The sequence below is a fragment of the Sabethes cyaneus genome, chromosome 1 (assembly GCF_943734655.1).
Source record: "Sabethes cyaneus chromosome 1, idSabCyanKW18_F2, whole genome shotgun sequence".
Classification (NCBI taxonomy): Eukaryota; Metazoa; Arthropoda; class Insecta; order Diptera; family Culicidae; genus Sabethes; species Sabethes cyaneus.
The window spans coordinates 94,348,858-94,371,467 of NC_071353.1; the positions used below are offsets into that span (position 1 = coordinate 94,348,858).

A 22,610-nucleotide genomic window follows, 5' to 3' on the forward strand; every position below is an offset into this window, starting at 1 on the left:
CAAACCACCAAGTGGTGTCATTTGACGGCAAAATGACGTCATCGCAAAATGATCTATGTACCGCATTTTGCACTGTTAATCTGACACTACACTGAAACAAGAATTATGGTAATTGTTACCATACTAGAGGGTAAAATTAAGAGGACACACCAGTGAATTTTTGCAGAAAAGATTTCTGTTTAGCTTAAGCAGTGTTCTGGTCAAAATTACTATGCGTTACTTTCGGCGTTACCCCGATACATAACAAAAATAACAGAATCGTATAGTCAAAATTACTAGGCATGACCATGAAAGGTGGTAAAATTAACTGAGAACATATTACTTGTACAAGAATCATGGTAAATTTGAATAGATTTTTCATGCTACTGACAAAAAGCATGCGTTTTCTGCAAAATTGTGCGAGGTACCATGGTTTTTGTTTCAGAGTAGAGTGGCTTTTAGTTTGAACCACTAATGAGTTTGACTTCTTTTTTCTTCTTCCCCTTCTTTTTCACTTCCTTTTCTTTGAGCGAAATCGTGTGCGAGATTCGACTGTGATAATCGTGTAAATCGGGATAGTCTAAATAGGGGCAAATGTCGCAATATATGATGAAAAATATATTGCAAAACTGTATGAATATTTGACAAAATGCATTAAACTGCTGAAATAATCTCAAACTGCCATCATTTCGTACAGCCCACATCAAGTTTTGTTACCCGAATTAATATACACACAGAAAAATTTCATGGTAAATTCTACCATTTTAGGGGTAAGCTTGACCAGAAAAGTATGGTGGTTTTCAACCGATTGGGAAAACTGGTCTAGACAACATTTTCATGGTTATTTCGACTATAAGCTTGAACAATGGACGCATGGTACGGTTGACCACGCATAGTAGGCATAACTATAATCTGTATACCATAAAATTGTCATCATTACAATGCTTTAGTTATCTTAACCACTTTTTGTATAGTTTTAGTGACAAGAAAATAGTCATCTTGGACAAAAAAATAAACGGAACTAGCTGGTTGCAGTGACAATTTTATGGTAAAAATGACCATGTATGGTTGGGACAACTATAATTTAAAACTATACAATTGTCATCATGACAATGGTTTTGTTATCATGACCAGGTTTTGTATGATATTGCTGACAAGAAAATAGTCATCTTAAACACGCAATGAACGGAACGAGTTGGTTGTCGTGACAATTTCGTGGTAAAAATGACGTTATTAACTATTGTTGAAATAACCATGAACGTAGTCATCTCAACTATAAATTTTATAGTTTTTATGATCATTCACGTTATACTTACTCCGAATGAATCAAACGAATCTTTTGCAATAAATGAATGTGGTGCACCTGCAGGTATACTTGCAGAGAAACTTTCAAGTATACTTGCAGATGCACCACATTCAATTATTGCAAAAGATTCATATGATTCTTTCGAAGTAAGCATAATGTGAACGATAATATATAAATAAATTAGACGGATTTCTCATTATTTCACAATCCAAATAACAAACAATCGGTTATGTCTATACATATATATCGTAGATTACTATAATTTTAACAGAAATTTTACGTACGTTTTTGGTGTGGCTCTGCAGTGTAGGTTTGCTGACTGTGGTTACCTGCATTCCGAGTATAGATTCATCCGCGGCTAAAACCACAATTTGCGATGTTCAGCCTGCAGCAGAGCCGGTCAGATCTGGCATATTTAGCTGGAATATACTGAAGTGAAACCACTGGCTACCTATTAGTTTGAACTGCCTGAACATTAATCGAATGTGGCATAGACTTCACGTTATCCTATTTGGGATGAGAAGCGGTTTTAGACGTGTGCTAAACTAACACATACCAATATTTACCTCAAAGTTGTCGAGCCCGTGTAGCTACTACTCTAAAAATCCTTATCATGATGGCACATCCAATGACGATCATCGGTTATTGGGACTTCGAATAAATTGGAAACATCTCCCGGGGGCATTATACAGCAGAATCCTGTACGGATGGGAAAATCGATAATCCTGGAAATAGTTTTCTGGACATATGCCGTATTCTTGACTGCAGACAACACGTCTAACTTAAGCCTATCCATGATGCCAATTAACTACAGGATAAGATTCTCCACCGTGCACCATGCATTGAAAATATTGTTATTTCAACTGTTATAAATGGCAAGCAAAGGTGATCTCCGTCAAGTGATTTAACAATTGGTTTCTGATCAATTTCATCAGAACAGGTTGGTACAACCGACATAATTAGCATTTTATATATGTTCGGTTCTAAGGGAAAGTCTGTCATACGGCAATCTAAAAATGCCGGCTGTCTTTCGTTGTCTAATGCAGATAAAGAGTGCAATAGGTCTGAAGCAGGCAACAGTAATTCAACTAGCGGAGCATCCATAAAATCAAACTGCAGGAAATCGTTAATTCCCAGCTGAAATATCATTGTGGTCAAATCGGTACGCTAAATTTTTGGAACCAGCATCGGAAGCGTTTTTACGTTCCATTCTAGTTTTTGAGGTGAAGACTTTTTGCTCAACAAATCCTGGATTAACCACATAATAAATACCATCGACTGTGAGCGATGTTTTCGTTATGTCCGTTCGTAGTGTGTCAGCAACTTGAATAACAGACGACTGAAATGAACAAAATTGAATAAACATTGAAATACGACAAAAATTAAATACTCACTTCGTTCGTTCGTTGGATATGCCGTAGTTTCGGGGTAGTTTAAAGGCCGGCCGAAATCTTCCGATCAAGTAGGACGTCATAACTGCTGGTAGAAGTAGATTTTACGATTGAAATATTTCAAAGTCTCGGAGTTGCTAATTGTGACTCTGATCGGTTTTAGAAGTCTATTGTGCTCCAGTGTCTGCTGACGGAAATAGTTTGACGATGGTCTAGCTCAGTGGTGGCCACGGTATAAGCATATTGCGGGCTAAATCAGATCTCCCCAATAGATCCGCGGCCCTAAATGACTTCTGACATTAATAAATTCAACCTATAGTGTCCGTCCGCCATCTATCAAACCAGTTCGCGGGCCGCAAAGGCCAAATTCAAGAGCCGCAGTTTGGCCATCACTGGTCTAGCTGGTGTTACATAGGATGTCATTTTGAATTATTCGACTGAAGGTACCGAAAGTGTAATCCTCAATTCCCGACACGAATCAGCCATCGTTGGCAGTTCCAGAACCTGCTTTTTGTTTGTACGTGTGGCAGGATGTTCGAACTGGTTTGTCTGATCATCTGGATGCTACACTTGTTCCGCACCTGCCACTCTACCGGTCAGGAAAAATATGTACTAACTTTTGATTCCTGTCGGTCTACTATATTGCCGCTTTCCTCTGTCGAAACGTATTTACTTCTGTTTTTTTTGCTGAAATATCCAGTAAAACACTGTACCTGGAAAACAACATATTAGCCTCAACCGTTTGAAACAGTCCTAATCGAGTTCATTGCTGGTCCTAAAAAGAGTTATTATGGTGTATTTGAAGATAATAAAAGATGATTTTTCTATTTCTTTACCTAAAGCACAAATGGTGCTTCCTGTAGTCCGTACGGTATGGAGTTATGATGACGGCGATTAAAACTTTGGATTGATTCTTTTTTTTCACTGGCCTAATAAAATAAAAAGTTTCACTGGCCTGTGGATTCCGATATAAAACATCTGTTGGTGAGCAAACCGTGATCATTGTATTGTATTTACGACGAATCAAGAAGATCTATGACGTGGATCTTGGACCCGGCAACAATACCGTTCGCACAATAGAGGCTAAATGTTGTGATTGCTGGATGGTGTTGGCTCATTCCTAGTTTTTGTAAAGAGCTGCAATCCGGTTATGTTCGATATTTCGGAAGCAAGTAACAGATGCAAATTTTCTTAAAAATATGTTGCGGAAAATATAAAGAAAAAGAAAATATTGTACCCAACAAATATTTTTGTTATATAACAACTTATCAGGCGTTTGCTACTCGGTATTAGCTATATAATGGTTTTAATAAGGTATACTATTAAACAAAAATGTTTGTTGGGTATACAGAAAAATGAATTTTGTCTGTTCTGCATGTGCCTTATAGACTAGGAAACTACTAAACCGATCGGAGTGAAAATTTGTATGCGGTTTTTAGGGCCAGGGAAGGTTCTTATTGTACTAGCTAGTGCTGCTAATGAAAATACGTCTGTGCCGCCCAGTTGTAAAGTTTGTACTTCCCAGTATGTATATTAAATAGCATATCCAAGAATCTGTGTTTACTAGATCAACGGATAATAGAGTTTATAAATATTTTACTATACTACACAGGGTGGCTCCCATACAAATAAAACCCAAATTTTACATATCTCGAGAACCAATCAAGCAAATTGAACCAAATTTTGGATGAGGTGGGGTTTTCCCTTCTCTGGAAGGGGTTGTACTCACACAAATAAAGCGGATATTTTTGCAAAACTCAAAAACTAATTGAACTCGAGAAAAATTCTTCCATAAACATTAGTCAATATCAAGATCACTAAAAACTGCTTATATACACTAGATGATTCAGGGCGAGACGGCCGCAGGTCGCGAGTACTGCCGGCGGAAGCGCTGACCACTACGAGGGGGGGCAGTCCCCAGAGAAAACACCTCTGTCTAGGTTTATTTGTTTTCCTAGGTCTACTGCCCTCTATTACTTTCCTTCAGTTGGGTCCGAACGAGCGACGGCGGGTAAGTGAGGATCGCACCCGCGAAATAGTACTTTTCGCTAAAAGGGTTTTCGCGAAATGGTATTCCGCTAACACTATATTCCGCATTATAGTCAACTGAGAATTGGTTTTCCGCGAAAATTCGGCGAAATGTTATATAATCACGGTGAATATTTAAATACTATTAGCTTTATTTTATCTGCCGTAATAATAATGGTGGGAGCAGCCACGTAGCCAGGGGGGCCTGGCGGCCTTGGCCCATCCCCCGAAATATTTTGGCTCACATTTTTATCGCGGCACTGCAAGAGATCTGTCGCAAAGGCGAGAAGGTGTGGAGGATCCGTGGCGGTAAAGCCAAATTTTTCCAGAGCGGTGGAGCGATCGACGAGCTGGGAACGGCCTTCGTAGTATTGGGAAAAATGCAGGATCACGTAATGGACTGGAAAGCGATCAACGAGAGGATGTGTGTGTTGAGGATAAAAGGCCGTTTCTTCAACTACACCATCATAAACGAGCATTGTCCATACGAAGGTAGACCCGACGACGAGAAGGAAGCGTTCTATCTGCAGCTGCAGGCAACGTACGACAGCTGCACACGACAGGACATCAAGATCGTCATCGGCGATATGAACGCCCAGGTCGGCAGGGAAGCAATGTATAGACCGGTGATCGGGTCCCATAGCCTGCACACCGATACGAACGACAACGGCCAGCGATGCATGATCACTAGCGATGGTGATCAGAAGCACTTTCTTTTCCCACAAAGATATCCAAAAAGCCACCTGGAGATCACCTGACCAATGAACTTCGAACCAAATCGACCATATTCACATCGAGGGCCGGTTTTTCTCGAATATCACCAACGTACACTCCCTACGGGGTACGGATACCGACTCGGACAATTACCTAATAGCAGTACACGTGCGCTTAAAGCTAGATGCTTCGACCCTCGAAAACGGGTGGAGTATGATACGCTCGGCCGTCAACGGGGTCGCAACCTCGGCGCTAGGAGTGGAAACCTCGAGCGGAACCAAAAAAGTGGTCTCTAGGAAACTCCGGTAATATACGTGGGAAAGGCGAGACCACACGAAGCCAGCTCCCCCTCGATCCAAAGTGTGTTCGGCTACTGGTAGTAAGAAAACTACGGCCTCCATGAGGCCAAACCTCCAATAATTCCGTCTCTCCTAAATGCCAGTGAGCGGAAAAATCACAAAAATACAGTGCAGATAAACCTTCCACTTGCGAAAGCTGTTTCGGGCGTGATTTTCAGGAGGTTTATCGAACACGGTGTGGACCTGGCCCTGGGGTGACATTGCGATTCTCGTTTCGAGTGATTTTGGTTCGTTTCGACCACGTTAAATGAATGGGCGAAACGAACTAAAATCACTCGAAACGAAAATCGCAGTACCACCCCTGATTCAAGAGCCCTGGGTCTACAAAGGAAGAATACAAGGTATTCAAACAAGAACATGTAAGTTCTTCTATGATGACAAATATGATCCTCCGAGAGCTGCTGTCTTGGCCAACGCAAACATTAATTGTTTGCCCATTACAGAGTTCATCAAACGAGACATAGTGGCGATCAGAGTTGAGGTATCAATCGCCAAGGGAAATCCGATATTATCGTAGCATCGCCCCATTTTCCTGGAGATGTTCCTAAGGTTGCAACTCAAGAGGTTGCGGCGTTCGTCAAATTCTGCATAGAAGTCAACAAAGACTGTATTATCGGCTGCGATGCCAACGCTATCGCATTTTGTGCGGAAGCACCGACCAGGGGTGTGAAATTGTCAAAATTTTGCGGACTAAACATCCATGAATGGCGACAATTTGGAACCAGCCAGCGTATCGAAAATAACAGCTAATAATAGTTAAATTATAACTAAAAGGCTACGTTTAACTGCTTTCTAATTAATTTCAGTTGTTTTAAAACGAATCAACCTTTAAGTAGGTCCCAGCACCAAAGGTATTAAAACCAATGAGTGGGACATGGACAATGTATGTGATTTGACAGCCACACCACCTCGCTGGCACCGACATCAACAATCGAGATGAGTGCCTTTTAGAATTTCTCTCGTTAAACAATATCGACATTGCTAATAAAAACAATGAACCTACATTCATGAATGCTATGAGGCAGGAAGTCTTGGACCTGATCTTGTGAGAAGCTAAGAGGCAAAAGGTTTCGAATTTGTGGGTTTTGCTGATGATTTGGTCATCATGGTTCTTTGAAAATTCGACGACGTGTTATCGGATAGAATGCAGAGGGCCTTGGTGTAGTAAAGAAGGCCTGGGCATCAATCCCTCTATAACAACAATTGTTTGTGTTGTTTCACTAGGAAGAAGAAACTGAAATTACAATCTCTACACCTTAAGGAAGAAATTAAATGTAGAGTCTCGTCTCAGGAGTAATCCTATACGCTAAACTATCTTGGCACGCACACTTAGATTTAATAATTAGCAAGGCAGACTGCCTTATGGGTATGTTCTAGACTGGTAGGAAAAAAATGGGTCCTCAAACCAAAAATGGTGATGTGGGTCTATACCGCCGTTGTGAGACCTAAGATAGCTTATGCCTCGTAGGTATGGTGGCCAAAAACTAATAAAAGCCACAGCTATTGAAAATTTGAACAAACTTCAACGATTATCATGCATGGCCGTAACTGGAGCAATGAAAAGCACACTTTCAAAGGTTCTAGAAGCTATCCTCCACTTACTACCCCTGAACCAACATGTTCAGTTAGAGGCTAAGAAAAGTGTCCTAACACTTAAACGATTGAAGACAATACTCGACGGAGATAAAACCGGTCACTTGAGTATCCTGAATCTTCTACCTGTTTGTCGGTCCAGCTGCGGAAATGAATAGTGATTGGATGGAAGCTAGAACCAACTATGACATCCCATACACATTAAACGAACCCTCACGTTCGGTATGAGTTGGGGAGGGACCTAGCCTCCACAGTGGTTCAATCAAGTTCTATACCGACAGGTCAAAAATGGAAGTCAAAATGGGTGCTGGAGTGTACGGTCCCAGAACAAGAATATCTGTAGCTATGGGAGACTGGCCCACAGTCGTCCAGGCAGCGATAACAGCTATAATAGAATATAGGGTCAGGTGGAGCAAGACGGGTCACCTAAGGAAAGTATCCGATGCGTTTTTCTACGAATTCAATTTTAAGCAGCTTATCATTTATTTAGATAAATCACTAATAATATAAATCCAAAAATAACCAAAATAAATAAAACGAAACAAAATAAAAGTTATATCAGACAAAAAGTGAAATGTCGGAAAACTACCCTTTTGCCGCATTAACTGTTTTGTGGATAAAATATATGCCGGGCCAGCTAAAAACTTATTTAATAACAACAATAAATAAATTCAAAAATATAGATATATGGACAAACATAGAGTGCCACACAAGTCTTTTTCAGTCTAACCCATCTTGCCCCTATTGAGCTGGTAGAACAAAATAAACCTAGATATAGGTAATCTCTACGGGGGGCTGCCCCTCACAGTGGCCGGCGCTTCCGACTGCAGGTCGCCGGCAACACTCGCGGCGTGTGGCCGTCGCACGCTGAATTATCTAATGTTACTATTGATAGTTTTTGGTGGTTAATCAATAACAAGATTAATGTTTTATGAAAGAATCTAAAATTGCTCGAATTCGATTAGTTTTTGAGTTACGCAAAAATTTCTGTTTTATTTGTATGAGAGTCCTTATCCCCCTACCACAGAGGTGAGGGGTCTCAAACCATCATTAAAAGAATGCTGGCTCCAAAACCCCCCCACATGCCAAATTTGGTTCCATTTGCTTGATTACTTCTCGAGTTATAAGGAAATTTGTATTTCATTTGCATGGGAGCCCCCCCCCCACTCCTAAAAACCGAGAGGGGTCCAATTTCATCATAGAAAAAATTCATGCCTCCAAAAACACCCACATGCCAAATATGGTTCCATTTGATTAACTAGTTCTCGAGTCATAAGGAAATTTGTATTTCATTTGTATAGGAGCCCCCTCGCCTGAAGCGGGGAAAGATTTCAATTCATCATAGAAAACATTCTTGTCTCCAAAAACACCCATATGTCATATTTTGTTCCACTTGCTTGATTAGTTCACGAGTTACGAGGAAATTTGTGTTTCATTGGTATGGGAGCGGCACTAAAACCCTTTAAAGTTTTTAAGTGCTCCTCAAAAATTGTCTGGGATTGCAATTGCTTCTTACGGCAACTAAGCCAAGTGAACTCGGTAAAATTGTACTAGGTTCCTGGTCATTGCGCTATAGAGTGGAATGAACTTGCAGACGAACCAGCCAGATGTGGATCTAACCCTCCATTCACGGTTCCAAATCCATTTCGCTGCATCCCTGACTGTGTGCTGAAAAGTGAGCTGACACAACGGGAGAGCCGAACAGGCATGGCCAATTGGATGGCCGTACAATCCCTCAAACAATCAAAAAAATTATAACGCCGTGTATTAGAGTTACTCAAAAGTTGACATCAAGAAATCTTAGCACGCTTACCGGTCTTGTGACAGGACATTGTGCGAGTAAATACCATCTTCGGAATCTCGGTTTCGTACAAGATAACATTTGTCGCTTGTGTAATGCCGAGCGTGATACCTCGGAACACTTGCTCTGCAATTGTGGAGCACTAATAGGACGTAGAGTGCAGTATCCCAAAAATGGTCTATCAGAGCCAAGGGAGATCTGCTTTGCGTCGCCGATCAAGGTAACAACGTTCAAAAACCAAGTCATCCCTGATTGGTACCTGTCTCGCTCCAGCTACGAGCCTATTACTTACTTTACAAGTGATAGGTAAGCTTGAAGCGTACAGTAAAAGAAATAAACGGGCATAGCACAATAGTTCAAAATAATGGACGCAGTGGTAAGAGTACTCAACAGAAGAGGGAGTTTCATAACGCAATTCTTGACAGTTATTCAAGATCAGTGTTATCGCTCAGAAGTACGAAAAATCGAGCAGATATAGTATAATGGGGACATGGCAATCGTTCGCATTATTCCAATTTTTCTCGGTGACGGTAATTGCGGCTTTTAAAAGTAGAGAGTGTTGGTTATTGGGTTATTAGGTTAGGTTACATGCTATACATGAAACTAAAACTGGCGGTTGCTGAAGGACTCAACAAACCACCTACTCATGGAAGAGAAATTAATGTATCTAAAGTAATTGCTCAGATTGAGTAATTTTTATAAAAGAGAATTTGAAATCAAAGCATATTAATAGCTAATACAATAAAAACATTAAATGCATACCTGTCTGCAAGATTCTTGTGTTTCGCAACTTTTGATGCAATTTGCAATCTATGTTCAGTAATGATTCTCTGCTCAATCGCTTGTGATAGTGCTTTTCCACTCGCGCCTCCACATATTGCGATCTCTCTAAGGCCTAACTCAAGAACATGTTTGTCGCTTAAGGATTACTCGATCTGTATAAAACATTTCAATTAAATTATGACTATTAAATTTTCAACCGTTACTCACCAGGTCATTGACTAATTCACAAGGGTATATTTTACGCTCAAGGATTGCAATTGGCAATCGTAAAGCCATAGCTTAGCCAGTACATTTCCTAAAAAAGTTATTTATCACAATTTGCTCCTAGTAGTTTGCGTCTCATGTGTAGTAATCCAAATATACCTGACGAATATTAAAGAAAAGATAATACCAATAATTCATACAATCAAAAAATATCGAATACTACCTATAGATGATGGTCTGCATGCAGATAGGATATATAAATTGCCTTTATTACAGTTCCAAATATACGTTTCCAACAGTCTATCCCGCAGCTCCCTCGCCGCAGTCAAGTTAAATGGAAATATTTGGACATCATTTCGCGTTTTATCCAAAAACACTTCACGGACACGTCTAAACCACCGATTGAACTGTTTAGAGCGGAAGTCCAGCGCCATCCGCAATTAAAAAAATAAAACAGACAAGCTATAAATAACACCGATTACACCATAACAGTTTAGCAGTTTGTTTTTGTTAGTACACTACACAGTAAAATAATTCAACCTGTTTTCACGTACACAGAAAATAATTTAATGCAATTTGTCACTTAAAGATTAGATTTTTTTTATTATTTGTTTTGCACTAACAAACTGTTCATAATATCAAAAAAAAATTTAATAAAAACAAAAAAACTCACAACTAAGCACATCACTCGTGACTCAAATTTTTCGTAATGGCGGTGCGGTTTCAAATGACAGAAAGAAAAAGGGCAAAATAAACATAAAATTGTCATCAAGAAACGCGTTTCCATAGTCGGTTGAAAAGCACTAAACTTATACTGTTACGATAACCCATAAAAATGTTAAAACTACCATGATATTCTTACAGTTAGTAAGTTACCAATTTTATGGTCCTGTTGACAATTCAATATTGTTATATCAAGCTGCAAAAATATTGTCATTAGAAGTATGAGAGAAAAGTCAATTTAACCACGGAAATAGTCAGCGATTTGCTTGTTGTCATAGTAGTTTTAACCACGAAACTTCTCAAGTTGACAATAATCATGGTAAGCGCTACAATATTGCAATATAGTTAAGATGACCATGCATACATGTTTCGCATTACCATGGTTTTTTTCTCAGTGAAGCTTTAGGCACAGACAAACAGACGAGACACTCGCGTTAATTCCATCGTCCAATCAAAAACCACTCATTTTTCAAAAAAAGCATGTTTCGCAACATGGCCATACCGCGGCGCGCAAGTGTTGCTGTGAGTTTTCAGTGTAAAACCATACAAATGTTAAAACCTTAGGCCGTTCCCAACGCTGTTATATTTTGTATGGGCTGGTCTATTTTACAACTACAACTAAAACTGGTCATTCGCAACGCTGAGTTGCAGTTCTACTTTTCGAGCTCATTTTTGGAACCATAATTTACAACTGCTCGACCCTCGACCGTTCTGTTCTACTTTCGACCGAATGTGAAACACAGGGGTGTTGTATTTGGTGGCCAATTGTAGGTCCGTAACTAACGCGGAAGAATAACGGGGACAATTTCGTACAGCATCGAAATGAAAACGCGTGTAGTACTTTCAATTACTTGTTTTATTCTCAGCAGAAGCTTACAAAAGCGCGGGGAATATTGACAGCTGTCGCAAGGTATATCTATATATATTCAGGTATGGCTAGGGCAAAGTAATTAATAATGGGCAAAGTTATGACAGCTCTTCCCCCCTAACAGTATTCATTTAACAATATAATAAAATTATAAATCAAGTTTCGTTGGTGGTCGTATTACTCTTCCCGATCTTCTCGGTAGCTGCTGGTAGTTCGTCACAGACGGTGCCTCTTTGTCGATTCCTGGTTGAACAGATTTCGAAACAGTCACGGTTTCGGCCAACTTGTTTTCCGCAGGTAGAGGTGATGGTGGTGTAGGGTGTTCACGGGTCATCTGACTGGGTGATGGTGTACAAGGTATCTCGTTTCCAAACGTACTCTGACCACTGCATGGTACATCGTTCAAGTTTTCCGCAAGTGTAAACTCAGCAGAATTTACTAATGGGTGTGTTGTCAAGCTCGGTCCGACTTCCCTAAGTTGATCAACGTGTCGCTTCCAAGATCGCCCATCGTCAAGTTGTATGTTGTAGTGCAGTTTACCAAGTTTCTCGGAAACGGTTCCGAACTTCCACTTATCTTTGTCAAGATAGTCTCTCGCCGCAACTCTCGCCCCCTCAGGGAGATCGCGTACGTTGCCTTTAACTTGCTTAGATACTGCGGTCGGATCCGGTATCAGCAAGTCCAGGCGGGATCGTATTTGTCTGTTGAACAGCATGGCTGACGGCGACTTGCCCGTCGCAGGATGTACAGTCTTCCTGTAAGCGAGTAGAATATTGCACAACTCGGCGTGCATGGTCGTTCTATTGCACTTCAAACTCTTTAGTTTTGCTTTAAACGTTTGAATGAACCGTTCTGCTTGCCCGTTCGTTGCAGGATGATACGGTGCACCCATTTTGTGGTAAACCCCATTCATCTTAAGAAATCGTTGGAACTCGTCAGAGGTGAACTGGGGGCCATGGTCACTGACAAGCACCGCCGGTATACCGTACGTAGCAAAATATTCACGGCAAACTTTGATTGTTGTAGCTGTAGTGATATCGTTCAATATCCGCACCTCTGGCCATTTTGTATATGCATCCACCAACACGATGAAACAGGTATTGAGAAACGGCCCAGCAAAATCCACATGAACTCGCTCGAACGGCTTCCGTGGAGTTTCCCAACAATGTGTTGGTACTTTGGCAGGTTCAGGTCGTGAAGACTGGCAGTAGCAACAATTCCGCACCAAATTCTCGATGTCCTTATCGATACCTTCCCACCATACGTATCCTCGTGCTAACGATTTTAATCTGCAAGTGCCGAAATGGGTAGAGTGCAGCTCAGCCAGAACTTTTGCTCGAAGACTCGGTGGAATGTACACCCGTATTCCACGCATAACACAGTTTTGTTGAAGTGTAAATTCCGTTTGATCAATTCCGAATCGATGCCTTGGCTCAACGGTCTTCCCATTGCGCAATCCTTGAACCAACAATTTAACGGTCTGATCCGCAAGTGTAGCTTCCGACAACTCCTCCACGGTCAGAGGCAAAGTCTCTATGATATTGATCTCGAGTAGATCTGTTTCCTCAACAACATTGTCTGGCGGTTTGTTTTTCAACGGTAATCTTGAGAATGCATCAGCATTGCAGTGTTTACTCGTAGGTCTAAACTGGATGCTGTAGCTAAACGATTGCAAAAACGTAGCATAGTGCTGCATTCTTAGTGCAGACATCTTCGGCAGGCCCTTGGTATCGGAAAAGATTTGCTTGACTGGCTCGTTATCCGTGATCAAAGTAAATCGTCTTCCATATAGGTACTGATAAAATTTGCGAACTCCAAAAATGATCGCGTAAGCCTCCCGATCTACTTGCTTGTAGGCTTGCTGTGTAGCATTCAATGTCTGAGATGCGAATTGAATAGGCCTTTCGGGACCATCATGGTAGATGTGACTGAGTACTGCACCGACACCGTAAGGTGATGCATCAGTGGCCAACACGAGCGGTAGTGAAGGATCGTAGTGTACCAAGAACTTCTCCGATTGCATCTCTTTCTTCACATTATTAAATGCTTCTTCGCATTGCTTTGTCCAATCAAAACGAACTGTGTTTTTCAGCAAATTATTCAGAGGATACAGCGTCGTGCTAAGATTCGGAAAGAATCTGCCGTAGTAGTTCACTAGTCCCACGAATGATCGTACCTGATCTTTATTTTCCGGAATCGGCATATTCTGAATAGCCTCGACCTTTTTCTGGACCTTGTGGATACCGTCTTTGTTGATCAAGTACCCGCAGTACTCAATTTCGTTCGCAAAAAATGTACATTTGTCCAGATTGATCCGCATGTTGTAGGAACTCAAGCGCTTTAAGACTTCCTCAAGCCTTTGCAAATGGATGATATCGTTTGGGCCAGTGACACGGATATCGTCCAAGAAAACAGTAACACCTTGGATTCCATTAAGTACTTGCTCCATAAGACGCTGCCAGATGGAAGGTGCAGACGCTATTCCATACATAAGCCTCGTAGGTTGGTACAAACCCTTGTGCGTACTAAGGGTCAATACCTCCCTGTCACATTCATCAACCTCTAGCTGTAAGTAAGCTTGAGTCAGGTCGATTTTTGTAAATTTTTCACCCCCGGCGACGTTAGCGAACAACTCCTCTATAGTAGGCAACGGATGAGAGTCAACCTTTAAATTTGGGTTAACTGTGATTTTGTAATCACCACACAATCTTACTTTATTGTTGGACTTTGGTACCGCAACGATTGGTGTGGCCCACGCACTATGGTTTACCTTTCGCAATACACCGTTTTGCACTAATATGTCGAGTTCGGTTTCGACTGCTTCTCGTAGAGAAAAAGGTACTGGTCTCGCTTTAATGTACAGTGGATCCGTATTTGCTTTCAGTACCAGCTTTGCAGATAAACCCTTAATCTTCCCGATTGACGGATCGTACAGATTTGCATACCTCTCAACCAGCGATCTAACAGCAGCATTCGTAATTTTCGGTGACACAGCAGCAGCAGAAACAGCATGAACATCAGTGTAAGCAACATCATTTAAATCGATACGCATCTCTCTCATCCACTGACGTCCCAGGAGCGGTTGCTTCCTCACGCTTGACACGTAGAGTGGTAGCGAATATGTTTTAGCACGGTAATGTACGGTCACCTTCAGCATCCCTTCGATATTGACTCTGGTATTGCAAAAACTAACCAGCTCCATATCAGATGGTAGCAGCATCGCGTTAGGGAAGAATCTTTGTTTATCTTCAACACTCACTATCGTAACGGGAGCACCAGTGTCGATTTCAAAACAAATAGTAGCACTGTTAACTTTAACCTCTAACCAGAACTTTGAGACTGACGGCTTACGAATCGCCTCTAACTTGCATAGCTCATCCAACGTACACTGGACATCATCCGGCCCAGCCTCTTCCAGTAGATGAGTCTCTGGTTTCGATTTTCTTTCGTTTTTTGCTTTTAAGCACACTTTTTGTAGGTGTCCAACCATTTTACAATAGTTGCAAACGGTACGAATATACGGGCACTTGTTGGCAAAATGAGAGGTGTTGCCGCATCGATAGCATTCCCCTTTTTTCCCTGACCCAGCACTATCTTTATTTTTCGAATTTTTATTTGTACTTTTTACCTGCAGTTTAACGTTGCTCCTTGAAGGTTCGACCAGGTTAACCTCCGACTTTCCTTGTTTCGACTGGATCTCCTTTTCGCCTTTATAGGACAGTTCCATTGAAACCGCAATTTCACGAGCTCGTTCAAGGGTCAAATTTCGCACCTCCAGCAATCGGGACTGGATTTTTCCATTCTTCAGTCCAAAAACCAACTGGTTTCGCAATGCAGTGTTAAGATAACCTCCAAAATTGCAAGTAATGGCAAGTTTTCGGAGCGCTATCAAGTATTCGTCAATACTTTCTTCCGGTCGTTCATCACCTTGCTTCCTGCACTTGAAACGAAAATTCTCCAATATTTCCAAAGGCTCTGGGTTGAAATGTGTCTCCAGCATACGTACGATTTCGGCGTACGTTTTCGTATGCGGCTTTTCTGGTGCAAGTTTATCGCACAAAATATCGTAAATCTCACCTCCCATAAAATGAAGCAGCATGAAGAGTCTGGATTCTTCTCGTACGGCGAACAATACGAACGCACCTTCCAACCGTTCAATCCATCTCGACCATTTCATCTTGTACCGGTCGAACGGATCGATGAAAAACGAAGATTGCATAGCAGCGGCTACGCCAGCAGCAGGAACACCAGAAGCAGGTACGGCAGCAGCAGCAATTTGACCGGGAAAACCCGGATCCGGCAACGGATCTACCATCCTTGTCGTCACTTTAACTGTTGTATTTGGTGGCCAATTGTAGGTCCGTAACTAACGCGGAAGAATAACGGGGACAATTTCGTACAGCATCGAAATGAAAACGCGTGTAGTACTTTCAATTACTTGTTTTATTCTCAGCAGAAGCTTACAAAAGCGCGGGGAATATTGACAGCTGTCGCAAGGTATATCTATATATATTCAGGTATGGCTAGGGCAAAGTAATTAATAATGGGCAAAGTTATGACACAGGGGTGTGAAATTGTCAAAATTTAGCGGACTAAACATATATCCATACATACTCGCCTAACCACGCAGGATATCCTCCAGTGTGTGTTCCGACATTTGTTCATCCTCTTCGTAAAGAAATTCTATTACATCATTCTCTGCCACGTTCTCATCATTTCCTTCATCCTTTTGTCGTTCCGCTAGCATTTTTGTCAAGAGCTGCTGCTTCTTCAAGTTCAGCAGTTCGAGCGATGTAGCGTCTAATCCCTCCAACGGCTGAGTAATTATCTTGACAATATTCGCTTCTGAAAGCGTCTCATTGTACTCCTTCAAAAGCCGGGTCTTTTTCTCTGCGGCCGCTGCGATCCGCTCTAGAGCCTCTACCCGCCTGGTTTCAAGCTGGCTGTTAAGTAGCGCAGCTTTGGTCGTGTTGCGACCAACCGGCCTGGCGGTAGAGGGCGTATCCAGCATCAAGGGTGGGGTGCAAACTGGGAAAAGACGTAGTAGTTAGTGGCAGTAGTAGTTAGTAGTAGTAGTAGTAGTTAGTAGTAGTAGTAGTAGTTAGTAGTAGTAGTAAATGCCAAACATTTTATTTACCTTGTGAGTTATTGCCAGCAGCGCTACCACGATTACCGTTCGAAGAAAACTTAGGATAAGATTTTAAAACCTCACAGCATTCGAGAAATTTAAACTCGTCTTTTTGTTCCGTTTTGTATATTGTCAATTCTTTTTCTAACGTGTCTTCTGGAGTGGTACCACTTTGGTGGAGTAACAAGACGCTGTTGTAGCAGCCAACAAATTTGGCCACGGCCCGGCTTACTAGGCCCCATCGTTGCCGTAAACCATCAGCTTGGCGTAGCTCAAACTTCCCATGCTCTTTGACAGCACCCCAGAAGACTGTAAGTGTTTGGTCTGTACCTTTTATAGGATCTTCGGAGACTGCTATCCAAGATAAATAGAGTTGGCGGTCTTCGGCCGCAGAAAAATTCTTCCCACGTTTGGTGTTAGGCGTCTGGCTCTGTAAATTAATCGATCAAAAAAACTGAATCTGCGGTCAATTGCGGTTGCATGCATGCATGTATGTTTGTATGCGTGCTTGTGTGTGAGTGCGTGTGTGTGTGTGTGTGTGTGTGTGTGTGTGTGTGTGTGTGTGTGTGTGTGTGTGTGTGTGTGTGTGTGTGTGTGTGTGTGTGTGTGTGTGTGTGTGTGTGTGTGTGTGTGTGTGTGTGTGTGTGTGTGTGTGTGTGTGTGTGTGTGTGTGTGTGTGTGTGTGTGTGTGTGTGTGTGTGTGTGTGTGTGTGTGTGTGTGTGTGTGTGTGTGTGTGTGTATGTCATTCACCAGCATAGTATTTATTTGGGTAGCAAGTTTTGAGCTGAATTTTAGTTGAACAATTTGCAGTAAAAGTGGAACTATATTACAATACGCACAATCAATTATTTCGTAGAACGGAGAGCAACTATTGACGGCGTTGACCCCTAAGTGAAGGGGTCGAAGAGTTCACCTAGTTAAATTGCAATCACCGGTCACCACCGACCTTACCCAAGTAACCAGTAAGCACTAAACACTAGTACTTGGACAACATTGTATAAGCATACAGAACTATGGTTAAAAGCATATTTTTCTTTATATACTTCTATAGAACTCACATAATGGTAAAAAGGCGAAATAGCGGGTTGTTAAAATGCTACGCCACAAGCATCCAATAAGCATTATCAGTGTTTGTTTGAGGCTTAGACGAAACGTCATTTTGTCTACATTATCGACGTATCGAAAAAGTATCGATGGCATATCGTTTGCTTGTTATAGTAAATAAAAATAGATTCGGTCGGGATTTAAAAAACTAAAAAAGCAAGCGATTTTTTTTGCTGCATCTCAAGGGGAGCAGGATAAACAGAACCATTTTTGGAAATGCTGAATAATCTTACCACCTAGACAGGGCTCGAACCGGGAGTTAGTCATGCAACCTCATTCGTTTCCTTGCACCTTTGCTATCTAAACCATAGCGGATGTGATTGAGTGAGGTGAAATTAGTCGTATTTAAATCTTGGTGATATTCCCTCTCATATCATAGCTACTTGTTCTGCATTACCAATAGGGTAGAAAAAGACGGCAACCGTCAGATGGAAGAGGGCACAAATAGTGGCCGCAGCAAAATAAGAAGTCAAGTACAAGCCATTCATCAACACTTACGGCTCGTTTTGCATTATATTGTTACGTTATATGCGCATATATTGCTTTCTTTAATGCTGATTTCAAGGCTGATTTACGTTAATGCTTCTATGCATCAACAATGTTAATATACGTTTTATAAGCATTAAGCACAGAGAACAGACAATTATGTTCATATAAAATATTTCGCAAATGGTGTGTAAGCTTTTAAGCAAGACACTAGCGACATCTCTCTTATAGCGAATTCATAAATTAACCTGCCTCAGGTCGATTGGCACTCAGTTTTAATCGAAGTGCTGTCAAAGCGTTCATAAATTAACCGAGATTGTATTTCGGTTAAACTGACAGCATTCAGTTTGAAGCACAGGTTAAAACTGTCTAGCATTACGGTTTACGGGTCGATCTGTCAAACTGCCCGTATCGTTCATAAATTTCGGGTTCGAGTTGGCACGAACCCAGGTTAATTTATGAATTCGCTATTAGTGTGCGCCAGTTGCCCAATATCCACGTTGCCAAATTCATTATATATTCTTGTCATAATCTACATATTCGAAATACTGGCAACTCTAATGTTACACGGTAAAAAATCGTCACGCTTAATTGAAGTGCTTTTGCACTTGATTCAGTCTGACACTTTGCACTGTAAATTAAAGTGATTTACCTTTGATTTTCAGGTGATTCTCAATTTGTAATGAAAACATCTTTGATTGAAAACAATTCAATAGAAATCACCATCGAATTATAATGCATTTCAATAGAATTATCACTACTGTCTTTGCCCATTGAAATCTAAATTGTTCACATTTCACAAGTGTCAAAAATGTACATGTCAGCAAAAAATTTTCACTCGTGGCAGCAGAGAAAAATTATGTATTTTAAGTGATAGAAACATTGAATAGAATCGCTTATATGCTCTTCAGGGTGAGTATACAAGGAACTGTAACTGTGATTAAAATTTATAAATTAGCATTTGGTTTTAAGGTCCCGGTGCTGATTCCAAGTACCGGACAATAGCAATCAGTCCGCCAACCAGGCCAACCACTATGAAGATTGGCTATTATTTACCATTCTTCATTATATACATTACATGGTTTTTATGTGACGCATTTTATTACATATGTAATTAAAGAAATTATAATAAATAACATAATTTTAATTGATTTGATTACCTGTCCAGTTTCAAACCACAGCACGTGAACAAAAATGTATAAAAACATTGCAATTGAAGTGATTTCTTGTTGATGTCATCATGTTTTGTATTGATTCATTTCAAGGGATCTGTATTTCGTATTGAACTGTTTGGCAAGTAGTGCGAATTCAATGGTAAATCACTTTTCTTCAACGTGATCTTTTTTTACCGTGTAGTTACTGTAGCAACCTAGCAACGGTTGTAGCAACGGATCGATTTTGTTTATGTTATTTGTTGAGTACGGCTAAACATAGATCATTACACGGGAGCTCCTAACCACACATTTTTGACAGCACTTGGTGGTTTTTTTACATGGTGTTAAAGTTTGAATTGAGTTTTCTATCTTTGTCCGGCAGATAATGATAAAAAATTATAGTTTTTATTTAAGAGAAAGCACCTTACATGCATTTTAAAGCACCTGATGCAGTAATCCTTCACGAAATTTCACATCGAAACCGCTGGATGTGACAAAAAACATGTAAACAAACCACCAAGTGGTGTCATTTGACGGCAAAATGACGTCATCGCAAAATGATCTATTGAAAACAGCGAATTGAAAAGCGCAATTCAACATTTTCTGTTATTTTGGCGGTATTGTGAGTTTTTCAACTTTGCATCGCTCCATTTCGTCGTTACATGTAGCATGACCCCACCGCGGTGGTACTAACAGTGAATTTTTGAACACCGGAAGACCTGCATCACATCAACGATATCCGCCGGTGCAACGGTTTGGCTGGGATTCATTGCTCTCGAAGGTGGTGGCTGATAAATCGCGGCTTATTCTCGGCCTGTATGCCAAAATTGCCAATAGCTCGTGACCGATACAGAAACACAGTTTCTCCGAAGAATTAAACAGGAATTCTACAATAGTTACTGTGGTGCTTTCCTGCCAACTATATCAGCGGCTAGTCATAAACACGACTTTCTTCGTCAAGTATATCCAACAGAATGCTTTTTCGTATTTCGTTCCCACCAGTCGTTTATATCTATCTCTTTCTCTCTCTACTCACAAAGCCTTGTGCTCTGTCGCGTCAATAATATTTGCCTTTCGTGTACCTTTTCGCCGGCTATAGATGATCATACGATTTTCGACACGTTATCAGCTTACTTTTTTGTACACGCTTAAAGTGTCTTATTACAAAATGCAGAATTTCCATCCTCAAACTCATTATTTGCATGTCAGTTACCCTATAATGCTAATTGTTTACTATAATCCCTACAATATTCCCCTTCTCTACTCTTCTTTCCTAAAAGTAATAAAAGAATAGAAAGTTAACGTTTTATTTATACCATCATCACCATTACCATTATTCATGTCATTGAAAATGTCAATATCTATTTACATTGTCAAGGAAAGTCCTGCAATGCCAAATCCTATTTTTTTACTCACTTATAATCAAGAAACGAAGCTCAACAACGAAAAAAAATCAAATATTACTATAATTCCATTGTTAATATTATATATAGGTATATATTTTGCAGAACATTTCCATGACGATTTCGTCAAACAAAATCGATGTGTCCCTCAAACGAATCTCGGCTTTCACAAACCCAGCCCAATTAACGAGAGCCTGTCAGTAAATAGGCCAGTTTCGTGCAAATAGCGAAAGCTGAATATCTATATTTCTTCATCCTGCAGTACTCTTACTGTTGTAATACAACAACAAAACGACATTTTTCACACAGTGCTTGCATTATACTTCAATACTTACATTGTTGCGCAAAATAGCTTGTGAGCCGAAAACGCAAAATGAAGGATTTTTTTTTTACTGTTCTGTCTGTCATTATTTCAGCTTAGCTCATTTTCACTGAAATGCAAATTATATTTTTTTCTGTCTGTTGATTTGCCCTAAGTGGAACATTTACATATTGCACACCATAGTTTTGCATCACTTTTCCTTAGTTTTTGAACGTCCATCTATTTATTTGTCTGGTTATTCCACTACATATATTCACAGAGAACAGACAATTATGTTCATATACAATACATCGCAAATGATGTGTAAGCTTTTAAACAAGACACTAGCGACATCTCTCTTAGTGTGCACCAGTTGCCCAATATCCACGTTGCCAAATTTATTATATATTCTTATCATAATCTACATATTCGAAATACTGGCAGCTCTAATGTTAATTACTGTAGCAACCTAAGCAACGGTTGTAGCAACGGATCAATTTTGTTTATGTTAGTTGTTGAACACGGCTAGATATTGAAAACAGAAACCAAAATGCAATTCAATTTTTTTTTCGTTATTTTGAGTTTTTAGAGTTGAGTATTTAGAGTTTTTCAACAATTGTACCATTTTATCGTTACACGCAGCATGACCCCACCGCGGTGGTACTAGCAGTGAACTTTTCATCCTTGAACACCGGAAAACCTGTACCACTTCATCGATATCCGCCGGTGATGGGGTGTTTGGCTTCGATTCGTTGATCCAAAGGTGGCGGCTGCGAAAATCACAGCTTATTTTCATGCCAATGGCTCGTACCCGATGCAGAAACAGTTTCTCTGAGTAATTAAAAAGGAATTATACAATAATTCCTATTTTTGCTAAATGTTTACCTTTATTTCAAGTTCGATAGCTTGGGTAAACAATATATGAAAGTTACTGTGGCAACTGTTGAATGCTTTGGTGAAAGTATGACGAAAGCTTTGATGTGTATTGACGGACATTAATAACCAAAGCTCATACTATTAGTGATGTGAGCGCCACGTAGCGGAAGCATTACCACTTACTTTCAAAATGGTGGCTGAGCTTTTACACACGTTGCGATGCCAAGATGAATGTCTGTTCTCTGTGATATATTATTCTTTCTGTTCATGTAGTGGGATTTCGAATTTGACAAAAAATGCGTGTCACCAGTACTGCCAAGGTAGAAACCATGCCAACATCGAGGTGCTTTTCGATCTGAAGACATTCAATATAAATGTAACAAAACTTTACTAATTACCATTTAATTA

The 22,610-nt window shown here is 40.4% G+C and overlaps 1 protein-coding gene across 1 annotated transcript; it reads right to left on the reverse strand.

The window, feature by feature from the left end:
- Nucleotides 1-11,897: 11,897 nt before the first annotated feature.
- Nucleotides 11,898-16,064, reverse strand: LOC128745966 (uncharacterized protein K02A2.6-like). Its single transcript, XM_053843022.1, has one exon. The coding sequence runs from the start codon at nucleotides 16,062-16,064 to the stop codon at nucleotides 11,898-11,900; it is 4,167 nt and encodes a 1,388-aa protein (XP_053698997.1).
- Between the last annotated feature and the right edge of the window lie 6,546 nt (nucleotides 16,065-22,610).

Bases quoted from the DNA above. Each gene is read 5' to 3' on its own strand.
- LOC128745966 (XM_053843022.1), bottom strand. From the start codon at position 16,064: ATGGTAGATCCGTTGCCGGATCCGGGTTTTCCCGGTCAAATTGCTGCT.